The 13700-nt window shown below is 34.4% G+C and overlaps 2 protein-coding genes across 6 annotated transcripts in view; one reads left to right on the forward strand and one right to left on the reverse strand.

Annotated features, from left to right (window-relative positions):
- LOC121428642 (coiled-coil domain-containing protein 180-like) overlaps window positions 1–6034 on the forward strand; it is a 29670-nt gene extending 23636 nt beyond the window's left edge. For all 3 annotated transcript variants that reach the window (XM_041625408.1, XM_041625411.1, XM_041625410.1), the window contains 8 exons: window positions 90–167; window positions 542–608; window positions 867–1011; window positions 1253–1413; window positions 1978–2115; window positions 2599–2710; window positions 3442–3782; window positions 4351–6034. In XM_041625408.1, coding sequence (XP_041481342.1) covers window positions 90–167; window positions 542–608; window positions 867–1011; window positions 1253–1413; window positions 1978–2115; window positions 2599–2710; window positions 3442–3782; window positions 4351–4479 — 1171 coding nt within the window. In that variant the 3' untranslated portion in view covers window positions 4480–6034. The remainder of the gene's footprint in view (window positions 1–89; window positions 168–541; window positions 609–866; window positions 1012–1252; window positions 1414–1977; window positions 2116–2598; window positions 2711–3441; window positions 3783–4350) is intronic.
- Window positions 6035–8660: 2626 nt separating this feature from the next.
- The window catches only part of LOC121428641 (complement C3-like), a 63591-nt gene continuing 58551 nt past the window's right edge, over window positions 8661–13700 (reverse strand). For all 3 annotated transcript variants that reach the window (XM_041625407.1, XM_041625405.1, XM_041625406.1), the window contains exons 35-41: window positions 13574–13651; window positions 12584–12689; window positions 11349–11441; window positions 10825–10899; window positions 10205–10288; window positions 9323–9464; window positions 8661–8835 (exon numbers count right to left, since the gene is read on the reverse strand). In XM_041625407.1, coding sequence (XP_041481341.1) covers window positions 8670–8835; window positions 9323–9464; window positions 10205–10288; window positions 10825–10899; window positions 11349–11441; window positions 12584–12689; window positions 13574–13651 — 744 coding nt within the window. In that variant the 3' untranslated portion in view covers window positions 8661–8669. The remainder of the gene's footprint in view (window positions 8836–9322; window positions 9465–10204; window positions 10289–10824; window positions 10900–11348; window positions 11442–12583; window positions 12690–13573; window positions 13652–13700) is intronic.

Raw genomic sequence — 13700 nt, forward strand, 5'->3', positions numbered from 1 at the left:
ACCACACTTCAGGGAATATGCTGAAATGTGCAGAAAAAGGAAATGTTTTTATTTATTTCAAATTTGCACATCTCTGATTTAATTAATAGAATTCAAAAGAACAAGAATAATGGTCTCAAGTTTGATCCCAAGTACTACGTCTTTGGAGAAAAGCCAGAAAAAGAAACGTAAGTATCATATTAAATATTTTCTTTTATTATTTTATTGTAATGTATTGTGATTAATTTTATATCTTTTCATGTCACCTCTTTATCAGTTGATTATTAAGGCAGTAAATTAATGAAGAAGATAACAATTTGCCTTATTTGCAATACTATTTTATTGTTGCTATTTATTCTCCTTTTAAAACGTGAATATTTTGTTCTTATTTTGTTTTGTTTTACATTGCCTGATGAAAGCTAGCAGTTGTAGGGGAATATCACAATATTTATTTTCTTCCTTTCCTTGACACTTATTATCTGCTCTCCATTTATTATTCACCATGATTATCAGTGTTCTGTATCAGTATTCTATGTTTTTCTTTGTTATTATTCTTTTCCAGTCATTTCTTAGCTTTGATAAAGAAGACACTACAAGATGCCTTGGATGGTCTACTTACCACTGCGGATGTGAGTTATCTTATATGATAATATTTATGATGATGATAGATGATGATGATAATAATGATAAATCTGATTAGATTTGTAAAGCACCAATTCCATTTATAACTAAATCTGTTTTCTATTAATTATTTGTCTCATCCATAAGCTTCAAGGCATAATGTTATATAAATACATTAATTTGGCAAGGACCAATTACCAATATCTTGTATCTTACCTGTATATTGTATGAGTTGTAATGGTCATGTTTTCTTCTTTATGTCACAGTTGTACTACAGGCAGAAAGGAAGCCGTCCTGTGACCAGACCACAAGCCATTCATGAGATCTTTGAACAGTGTGCTGATGTGATCGTCACTAAACTCCAGTCTTACTACAAACAAGCTGATGAATATCATAACCAGTGCTTACAAGGTAAGCTATTTTCCCTCCTTATGTCTCTCTATACACGGGTGTAGCTCATTAATCAGTTACTAAACACCAGTGGCAGTCTTATTATAATTAGCATGTTATTTCCACTTTTTCACAACACTAGGATCAATGAATTCCTGATCCACTACCCATGTAAGCTGGAGAGTGTATGCCTTCAAAAACTTAATTTAAAAGTTCATCCAGCAAACGTTTTATCACATTTTTTTCTTTCACAATGGTTCAGAATTTCGTGAGCAGCTTGAGAGGCTGGAGATAGAAGTAGCCAAGGTTCCATCGCTGGTCATCAAACAGCTTCTTAAACATCACATACAGAAAGCTAATGGTTTGATGAAACAAGGTGGAGGACAGTTCACACAGAAACTTAGCCAGTGGGAGAAAGCAAGGGTAAGTCTACATGTGAACGCTTCTTAGAATAAATCATTGTCACTTATATAAAGTCATTTAATGAAATAGAGAGGTGATTAACTCAAAATATATGACAGAGAGAGAGTTAGGGTGTTTCTAAGTCATGTAACAATCCATACAGATAGCTCCTGCTTTGCTCTAACATAGGGAGGGAGAAGAGGAAATTCATGCAGTAATCAAACCAGTGTAACTTCAGTGCAGGAGGGAGAAGTTTTCACACATTTCTTTGCAAAGGCAAGTTACCCTTGCGAAGGGATTGTAGTCCTTATTGGAAGTAAAGACTGGCATGGGATGAACCAGACTTTGCCTTGGTTCTGATCCTTTCTGCTCCTTCATCTTTCAACCCTCTTAACATTACATCAGAAAGCTAGTTCTGGTAGATTCAGTTACAGATATCATGATAATGATATTGCATGTTATAAATCATCTATACTCCTAGCTACGTGTATCTACTTATCTGTCCAACCTTGTGTAACACTTTCACAAACCAATGAATTATTGAATTCCTTTTCACCTGTTACTCCTTTATTCATTGTTTTCTAGACCCAGCACAAGATCTTACTGCGCCCCACCCTAGGGCACCCACACAATCACAATGAGCTTGTATCGTTATGTGATCAGGAAGAGGAGAGGAGGAAAGAATTCATGGCTGGAGTGGACGAGAACGCCAAGAATCTCAGGGTAAAGAATTCATCCAATAGCCCTTGAAGTGTATTTAATTCTGTTATCACATATGTTCATGCTACACAATTTCTTTGAACCTTCAAGCAATGATCCTAGTATTAGTTTCTCTACTAGACTGGCTATGGGATGATATGTTTTGAGCCAGCAAGTTACAATGAAAACAGTGTAGAATTTCAAAGCATTGAAGTGAGAGTGAGAAACCAAGTTACAGGATTAATTCCTTGAATGAACTGAGCGCTAGAAGTTTGATCTAAAGTCAAAATAATGATATTGGACTTTTGAAGAGATTAGTTTTAGTCCTGATTAACATGTTATTTCAGACACTGTTTATATTCAAGTTTACATTTATAGGAAAAGGCCATGTATCTTGATTAATTGAAATTTGAAAGTTTGGTATGTATAAAATCTTAAATCTCAACATATGTTTCAGATATAAAGTCACTGACTTCATATGTGGTTCTCACTTTGTATATGATACAGGATGCTATGAAAAGCTGTGGAGATGACTTTGTGAAGCAGCTTGCTACAACGACAGAACAGCTTCTTATTCTTCTTGATTCAGAATTAACAGTAGATGACGTCATTACCGGCCGTAAGTCTACTCACTTCATTCAGATCAAAATAAGCCATAGGCCCCTTCTTACAAAGAGCTACGATGGATTCAAATCAAATTCAAATCGGGATTGATTCAAATTTATGTTGTCAAGAGATAAAAATTTTAAATCAGTGGCAAGTCTAGTTTGTTTTAGAATCTATTGCAACTCTTTGTAAGACAGGGTCTTGGTTTCCGAAACAGAAAGCTTAGGAATTGGTTGTAGGACTATTTTTTTATGATCAGTTATGTTGACCAAGATGTACAAATCAATCAATTGCTAACCTTTTGCAGAGAGTTTCATGAAGCTATTTGTTTGTGATTTGTAATAACAAGTGTTATTAGTAACAAAGTCTGTGTGTCAGATTGAATGAGAGCAAATTTGTCATTGAAGATCACTGAGAAATCATTCCATGATTTTTGAGGTACAATGTAAGTAGCAACCTTCTTTTGCCTAAAAGAGTTCTAATTATGGATAATATGATGTTGCCACCATTGCTATAATTTTAATGTATAGCTTTTTTCTAAGCCACACTTATCACTCTTTTTTATTTTGAGATAAAGGTATACCCCAGCAATGGTATGTATAACATAATTATAAAAGAATTTGAAATTATTGATTTTAGAGGATAGGTTGTCATTGTATCATATTGTCTTTTTGATCTGCAATTATATTATATCATTAGAATTCTATCTTACTTCATATTCTTTTGAAATTCCTCAATATTTAGGGGTGGATCCAAAGCGTATGAAAACCAGTGCCTTGATGAGACGCAAACAAGCAGGACTCCCTCTAGAGGACAATGAGTACATTCCACTCATCAAGCGTGGCACTCGTCAATGGGAGGGGCTTCCCCTTAGTATTCAACCAGAGCCGACACCCCCTCCTAAAATAGAGACACAGACCCCTTCCCAGACGCCATCTCAGACTCGCAGTCGAAGCAGACTGGCTAAGGGTAAGAAGGTAGAGGCTGAAGTAGCTCCTAAACCAACTACGACTGCAGCAGTGACAACACAGAAGACTACACTGGCCCATCAAGCAACCTATGATGCTAGGAATCAAGCTTTTAAGGTAACTATCACCACTAGACCTTCTCATTCAGATTTTTTGTCACTCTAGGGTCCATTGCACAAAGCTTAGTTATTGAGGTGATGATGGTGGTGGTGGTGCTGACGGTGGTGGTGATGGTGGTGGTGGTGGTATTAGTGATGGTGGTGGAGATGGTGTTGGCGGTGGTGGTGTTGGTGATGATGACATCGATGGTGGGGATCGTGGTAGTCATGGTGGTGGTGGTGCTGGTGTTGGTGATGGTGGTGATGGTGTAAGTGGTGGTGGTGGTCTTGATGGTGGTGTTAGTGATGGTGGTGATATTAGTGATGGTGGTGATATTAGTGATGGTGGTGATATTAGTGATGGTGGTGACATTAGTGATGGTGGTGACATTAGTGATGGTGGTGATATTAGTGATGGTGGTGGTGATGGTGATAGTGGTGTTGATGGTGTTAGTGATGGTGGTGGTGATGACAATGATGAGTTGTGTATTTTGTCTCCTACATTGCAAGATTTTTTTTTTCTGATGAATCACCTGTTATCCATGCCCCTGCTTATCTTCTTTCATGTCTTTTCCTTCCATCTTCAGCAAAGCACAGCTGACTACGAGCAGCGGTTGAAGGAGATCGCTACCAAGCAAGAAGAACAGACCATTGCAGAGAACAGGTGGACAGGTAGCTGGCAGACGGCTGTCCAGAAAGTCAAAGACCTCTACTAGAAACACTCTATGACTGTACCTTTTATACGCATCATTGGAGAAAGTCTGAGAACTCTAAAAACATTCCTCTAATGTAGTTCTGTGGGGTCTGAGAAGTGCAGCATTCTGACAGTCCAATGGCATTTAAAAAGATTCCTTTGAAGTGATCCAGCCTTATCTGCAAAATTGCAGCTTTTGTTTATACAATATTCTCCTAACCCAATATCAGCTGTGAGAAAACTTGATTTGATCATCCACTATTTGGTTTCATTTGTGATTATCTCCTGCAATGAGTGTTTTTAAGTTTGGTGTCGGTGCTAGCGTTGGTGTGGAATGCATAATTGAATTTGCTTTCCCCAATCCCCAACACCTAATTAAGTTTGGTGTAGGTGCTGGTGTAAGAAGCACAATTGCCTTCCATAGCTCTGACAACAAATTTCAGTTTACAAAAATCAAATTCAGACATACTTTTGCTCCTCCAAATTAGCCACAAAATATCATCTTAACCTGACTGCAATAATCTAAAAAATTTTGTGCCTCTTACAATGCTGTGAATATGGTGACTATCTGTAATGACGTCTGTATTTTGCCTTAACAATTGTTATTGAATCAAAGCTAAAATACTTTGTTCCCTGTATGTACTAGATTACCTTGATATTTTCCATAGATTAACTTATATATGATGTACATATGTATATATTAAAGAAAAATGTTTCTATTTAAAAACTTGTATAGTATACTTATATGCAAAATCAATCAAAACCTAAATTTCTGCTTTACATCCGTCCAATGTAAGCCAATGCAGTGTTTGATATCAGCTGGTAAAAACTTTCCACTCCTTATCAATAGTGCCTCTAATTGTTATATTCATAAAGTTCGCTTCAAGTAGTAGGGCTTGATACTTACTTTGTGATATCAAATCACTGAATAGTACAGCAGCTACTCTTTTAAAACCAGGAGGGTGTTTCACAAAGATTTAAGTATGAATTATAGACGCTCTTAAATGCCGACACGTACAAGATATGCAATGAGCAATCTTATTGATATGCAGTAGTGTGCGCCCTTTGCTTTATTTGACCAATGCGGTCATGCCTTTGATACCACATGCAACTAGACATTTAAGTGCGACTCTAAGTCATCCTTTAATCTTTGTGAAACATTTCCCAGGGTAATTATGCTGCATTATTGTAGCATTATTATACACAGCACTTCCTTTTCACATGCTGCTTTTCAAGAAACAAATACATTGTATTCAATATAATTATTTATCTTTCATTTCAAAGAAGTTTTTGATTCTCTTTATTTGGAATCATTAGAATTGCTTCTCATATTATGGGGGTATAAATCCAGACCATTATTGAAATCAAACAATTTTCAAATATATTGCCATAATCACATTTTATATATTGTCTGTTCAGCTGTTGGGATCACAATTATTTGATTAAAGCAGGTTGGATTTTGGACAAATATGTCAAAAATGTCTATACTGCTGACTCCTATTCATAGCTGGGAAAGATTTGTTGAATATTCTCCATTGATTGTTATGTAAATAAAACCTTATACTGTCAAACAACTTTAGCAATGTTCTGTTCAAATTTTGTGGAGTTTTGTAAAATTTTAAAGAACTTGAAAGCTATACAGAATAATGTAGTGTTGATATAGTAGGCCGATTTGCATAACTTCATTCAGGCAAGATAAGAAATAATATACAGAACTGCTATCTGCAACAGCTTTGTGCATAGGCTACAACCAAACACTTGAAAAATTACAATGAATAAAACATCTCAAAGTTGCATAGTTTAAAATTCTTTTATTATGAATACTTTTAGATGCAAAAAAGTACAAATCATGACATGATATAGCATTCTGTATAATAAAAGCAGAATAGTTTGCATATTATAATATATATTTACATACAGGTAACACTGCATAAAATGTTTACTTTCAAAACCCTGACTATGAGGCTAGCTTATAACATGTGTCTTCGTTTTAGTCAATATCAATGATTTAATTCACTTTAACAATCATTCACATATTTGGCAATTATTAATTTTTTTATTTGGGTTAATCTCCATTCAATAGCATATTCATATAAAACCAACAGTTTACATCTTAAACAGAAGAATTGCTGAAAAAGTCTCATAAATACATGTTTTCAGTTTGTCGTCTTGAGACAACCATGTAAGAGATTCACAAAGTTTTCTTTCAGAACTGTGTGTTGCAATGAATGCACAAATGTTGACATCAGTGTTTCATTACACCTTTCATAAATACTGACTTCTCAATGGGTTACATTTTAAAATCACAATCATGTAATTGGAATAGTTTTACAAAACAAATACATTATCCAATAAAATACCTTTTTAAAGATAATTTTGAAATTTCAATTGATTATCAAGGCAATGATGACAGCTATTGCCTTTCTAAAAGATACATGTATACTACCAATCAGTACTTAAAAGTACAATAAATTTTTAAATATTTCCCCAAAATACCATGGCGTACACAGAAATGATAAAGATGTAAAGATATACAGTAGGATAGCACTCTTGAACTGATCATAAATATTAGAATTAAAAACTTCTTAATATAACTTTAAATATAACCATCACTTTGCAGAGATTTTATTATAGTTGATAAATATCTTGATTGTCATTAGTCAATGGTTTGTGTCTGGTTTGTCACATGAAACATTACATGACTTGTCACAAGGAGCATCACATGACTTGTCAAATGTCCTGTCACATGATTTGTCACATGACAAATTCTGACAAAGAAAACAAAAAGGTCAATAATTTTGCTCTGATCTTTTTCTAGTTATCTTCTTGAACCATTATTCGCTTTACAATTTATTTTCCCAACAAAGGGAAATGAATTGAATGTCATCATGATTAAGCAACAATTATACATTTCCAGGAAAAAAAGAAAGGGCATGTAAGCTTTTAGCACAGAGTATAAGTTGTCTTTATATTACCAGTTATTCTTTATTTTGTAATCAATTTTCCTCTGAATTTTCAGGTACACTTATACTTCAATATCAATTTCACAATATAAAACATGAATCCCAATATACAAGTGTCTCTTCTTTTAAAATGTGTAAAAATTTGTGCAATAGATTTAGAATCTTATCATAGACAGTAAGTATAAACTTTTGTTTCATAACAAAAATATTATGCTCTCTGCATAGGAATGATGAAAAAAAGGTGATTAAAAAGATTTCATTTCAGCCATTAATAGTACAAAAAATAAAAATACACTATTCAATATTTACATGAAATAAGAAACAAAAGCAATGGATAGAAAATGGGGAGTTGCATAAATTACGTCAAAGAAAGAATGGTCAAGGGAAGGATAGTACCATAACAGTTTTCCCCATAAAGGAACACAATATCTTAAAGGTAAGGCTAGATATTTATATAAAAATATAAAAGGCCCACCGATTCATAAATAATCAATGTTTACATGAAAGAATTCGTATCACAGCATTCGTAACAACGAAAATGATCCAATGAATCTAAGTCAAGCGAGATTAAAATGTCACTGTACATGCGTAGAATATATAGCTTACCATGTCTTCAGCTCTTTAAAACCATTTTGTTTCAGGTTTATATCAGATTGCAGCAATTTGCAATTTAATGACAATCTTGAGTACGAACAAGAAATGGAATCATTTGGATCATGCAAATATGCTTAGAAAAATAAAGGCATAAATATCATTTTCAATTAAATTATGAGTGAATTCACTTTGCTGGGATTATAAGCAATCTCAAATCTCATTTTTTTCAGGAACATTTTTACCAAGAACTCATATATCAGGATAGGCAGCAAGTAATTGAATGATCACAAGATCATATCTTTTGTAACATATTTCCAAGAGAAACATGTAATAATTAACAGTTTGGCGACCAAACCTGGAAGACTTAAGGAGAGTTCTGCAGACTCGACTGATAATAAATGCATCATCAACATTCCCAGGTCTCATTTACACAAAGCACAACGACTGATTTCACAGTTGATTTCTACAACTGATTAGACCACATTGTGGTTAATGCAATCAATTGTAACTGTTCAATGATCGATTGTTTTGCTTTGTGTTACTGAACCTTGGATGTGCTTTGATAAATGAGTTCATGATCAATTTTCATGGTGGATAGCACATGTTCAACGCAATCAATCATAGAAATTGTTTTACGATCATTCAATAAATGAGTTTACGATTGTGAATTGGGCATGGGCGGGCAATTCTGCTCAGCTCTTGAATCGGTGACGTCCTGTTCAAACTTGAGCAGTTTCCTTTGAATGTCTACATTCTTCCTTTTACTGAGTTTGGTTGGCCACCATTCCACAATACTCCTCTCATCCAGGAGGTACTTGTAGCTGAACAAGAAAACAAAAAATTAAAAAGGAGTTATTTACGGTTGGATTCAGCAAGATATGAGGATTAGACTTTGATGCATGCCAGCCTATTATCAAGGCAGAGACAGCAATTATTAGCTTTGAATGATGCTGTTAGTTACCTGAAACATAAGTTACATGTCTGAAAGTCGCTATGAAAAGCCACAGAGCGTCTGTATTGCGGGATTCCTGCTAAAAATATGTCACAGACATCTGACAAAGGGCCTATCGCATTATCATTGATTGCAGTTACTTGATTAGGAATAGCTGTTGAGCCAGTTACTAAGGTATTCATGTTATGGGAGAGTTATTTTTATGCTAATAATAATAATGATCATAACGGCATAATTACCCAGGGTAGCCACTTCAGTTCGGAAAACTGTTATCCCAGCGGGCCCTGCGATTATTAGCTAAGTTGAACTCAACAAGATCCTGATTATGATAAGATTAAAATCTAGTGTGAACTCACCCTTCTGCCCCTGAATCAGTGATGAAACCAAGGCCTGCTGAACCAATGATTGTGTGTTCATTATTGAGTTTGATTCTTGGACATGGACACCTCTCTTTGATGTAGAACTGCCTAAGCATACCAGCAATAACATCATCTTGACCTGATAAAATAATAATAATAGATAATAATAATGACAGCAACAAATAAAATGACGATGGAGATAATGATAATAATGATCATGATTGTGATGATGACAATGATAATGATGATTGTATGTTCATTATTGAGTTTGATTCTAGGACATGGACGCCTTTCTTTGATGTAGAACTGCCTTAGCATATCAGCACTAAAATCATCTTGACCTGATAAAAGTAAGAATCAAACATTGCTGACAAGGCTCATATTGAAAAATAAGGTTTATCAAGTGTGACTTAAGCAACTATGTCACAGTATCCACTTTAAGAAATACCATCTCATTTGGAGCTACACCACTTTATATTGGACCTGTTCGCTATTCAAATCAGGATGTAACATCTCATATCTAGTCTTATGATATATACCTACTCACTTTGATAATAAATAATTCACTTTTTATCTTTACAACATTCATAAAAAAAATCAATGTGTTAAGTATGCTTCCAGGCAGTCCAGTTTTTCAATAGAGATGAAACATCGAACATATTTGAAAGAAAAATAATAATTTCTTGATAAATTTCAAATTGTTTGATGAAAGGGTTGACATAATATGTATTTATTGGATATCATAAAAAGCGAAATTCTTGTAAGCCTGCATTAAATCTTTTTTCAATATTGTTCATACTGAAATGATCATTGAATGAAACAAACATACATTAAAATCAAACTTTATGGAAAACAATATTATTTTCAGGTAGAACTAACCAGTTTTGATGACTTTTGTAACATTGCCAGTATACACTGTGTATCCACTAATTCTCTCCTGTGAAACCATCCGCACTCTCAGAGCTAGAAAATGAAAGACAAGGAGAGAGAATCAAATGTGATAAAAAATCGATTCTGAATCACTTTTAAAGGCCATCTAGAGTTTAAGTTAATTGGCATAACATAATGCACATACAATATTGCACCAAAATATCAAATGAAATACTAGTAGGAACTGTTGATTGAAATCTACATATAATACAAAGTTACGGGAATATACTATTGTATTGAGCCTCATAGCTATTTACTAGGCATATTTTTAAAGTTACAAAGGATATATTTGCCTGTGTTACTTAAAAAAGGGGAGGGGCTTAGTTCAATCCATAAGGAAATTAATGGAAAGGTGTTATCATGCAAAAGACAATGACCATAATGTCCATTGTCATTTTCTGTATTTTCACCCACTTTTTTCCTGAGAGAAAACCATCTTATATTTCCTCACCCAAAGACCCTGCAATATTCAATGTATTCCTTAATTCTTTGACAGACCCACGAGTTGTTTTTCTTTTTTTTACTGTTGAAAATGTCTAAGACAACATAGGGTGCCATCTAAATCTTACCATAATTGTCTCTCGATTCACAAGCTTTGGTGAGTAGATTCTTTCCGTTTTCTCTGTTACACATTGCACATCGTTCTGCAAAAGAAAACACAATAACCCTTATCAATTACATAATTTGATTTTTTTTTCCAATACATATATTAGAAATCACTTCTAGAGTTGAGGAGTATAGAACATGTATGATAGAATATGTATAATTTTATCAACTCTTTAACCCTCTCTTAGTGATAGAGACTACCAAATAATTATTGTAAGGTCATATATTCTATTCCCTATGTTAGGAGAGCAGAAAGATCTTATATCTTATGGCTTTAAGGAAATATTATGCTTATCACATGACATATGTACCAATACCATAGATACCTTTATTATTGTAACATCAGATATTTGCAACACCTTCAATCTATCAAATATGCAAGAATATCATTAAGTTCCAATATCATATAAACAAAGGGAAACATAGGCATAGGACAAAACACTAATGGGTTCTATTATCATATGGATTAAGGGAAACCTATGCTTACCACTAGGACATATGCACTGATCAGCACTGTTACACAGAGTAGGTAACTGTGTATTCCCTTCCAAAGGATGGTAAAATGATGTGCAGGATTTCTCTGAAATAAATGAACAAGAAGGAAATATTTTACATTGATATCTGACGCTTTTCTTTATGCACTCATGCTATATAAATTTAATTCACAAAGTTATGTACTACTATGAATATTTTAGATTTCAGATATTTATATTGTCCAATTGCAATCAGGTACAAATGGAAATTCAATTTGTCCACACAAAATACTTTAGAATATCACATGATACACACAAAAAATTACACTCTACATATAGTACACATTATACAAATCAACATGCAAAAATTAGAGAAATTAAGATAAAGGGAGGAATGGGGGTGGGGGGAGGGTAATATAATTTCCAGTATGGCTGTTAAATGCATGAATTGAAACTGGAATGAAAGAATGTACAATGAGTGAGGTTCTGCCAGGAAGGGATCTCAGACATTTGCTTGACCTCATCAAATATTATATCATTTTCATCATTATAACCATTAGTAAAACAAACCTTTGTTATGTACCATCTTTTTTTTTACATTCTCCCAATCAAGCATAAGAATTTAAAAGTTCCCAATTCCCACAACAGGAATACCATTTTACAGAGCTTCACTCACTGGGGGATTTCATGTCTGGTGTCAAACTTTTGGTGTTGGTATCGGGCCAAGTTTTACATAAGCACAACACCAAGTTTGAAATGAAAGTTTGAATTTTGTTCTGGGTTATATCTTGAACTATCAATAATAAAAATATTAAATAGTTATAATAATGTGACTTATAAAGCACCAAAGCCACTCTGTAGTGTGCTCAAGGGGTAAAAAGAGAGGTTTTAAGAGCATTTTTGAAAGACTCAACAGAGATACAATAATGTGATTTGGGTAATACACTAACTCACATTGGGTGTTGGAGCTATGGCAGGCAATCCCTTTCTAGTTTATAAATCATGTACACTCTTTCTTTTTATTCAACTGTTTCCCGGATTTCATCATTGTAATATCTGAAATTTTCTCATGTAATTTATGTAAACTTTGTATGTGCCTTGTATTTGTTTTTTATGATGAATGGAATAAATGCTATCAAATCAAATCAATCTACACTGTGCTTCTAACACCAACACCAGCCCCCACACCAAACTTGAAATACCATTATATCATACATGAATTATATTTATTACCATCTAATATACTAACCTGGTGAATAGTAGTCATATACCCTGATAGCTACCGGTTGAACGTTACCAACATGGATCTCTCTCCTTGCATTGAACTCCATACAGATGTCTTGATCAGCTGGAATCTAACAGAAATACAATAATAAAAGTAAAAGTGCATATCATGGTATTATCTAATGTCTCTATGTGCTTCCAAAGGATTTCAGGCATTATTACCTTAAAGTTGGCTTTAGCTTGGCAGGCTTTTACACATACATACAAAAAAAAAAAACATTTCAAGGAATACGTTCCTGCCAGGTATCAATTTACTTCACCTGGGTATGTGTGGCTAATTTAGACTAATATCTTGCAAAGGACAGCAGTACTGTGGCAGGGATTTGAACCAAGAACCCTGTGGTTCAAAATTTGGGCCTTATACACTGGACAACAAAACCTCTATGACGAAGAGTGGATTTTAACTAATCCATCATGGTTCTATATTACATTTTATAAACCAAGCCCTCATATTGAAATCCCCTGACATCTTTGCTTTGACCATATACAGGGCATATCATCAAAAGATGTCATACACCACTCTCCTTCCTCCTTCTCTTCTCTCCTTTAAATTTCTTTCTCCTGCTCCCTCTCTCTCCCTTCCCCAAGAACCAACAAAAGAACCACTTAACTCTTCTATACTCTTATTCTCTTGATATGACACAAGATGATGATCGCTGCAATAGCACATTACCTTCCTAACCCCCAAAGTTTGTAGAACTTTCCTGTGTTCTCTGATACCCTTTCTAGAGAAAAGATCACGGATCACAGTGAGATCATGTTAAGCTACCTCTATCCCTCTCACTCCATCCAAACTCATTGTGAGACCACTTCCCCTTCTTCTCTCCTAACCGAACAACTACTGAACTCTCCTTACCCTATCTAGATAAAAGATGACCGATCACCGCAAGACCAAAATACATTACACACTTTCCCTTCTCCCCTCCTAACCCAATAATTACAGAACCCTTCTTACCCTATCTAGATAAAAGATGACCGATCGCTGTGAGACTTCGTACCTCTGGACAAGATGAAGATGATCAGTCTGGACCATCTGTCAAGTCAAATAGAGAAACGCAAAGCTTACCAATTGATTGCAAGTC

The sequence above is a fragment of the Lytechinus variegatus genome, chromosome 15 (genome assembly GCF_018143015.1).
Source record: "Lytechinus variegatus isolate NC3 chromosome 15, Lvar_3.0, whole genome shotgun sequence".
In the NCBI taxonomy this organism is placed as follows: Eukaryota; Metazoa; Echinodermata; class Echinoidea; order Temnopleuroida; family Toxopneustidae; genus Lytechinus; species Lytechinus variegatus.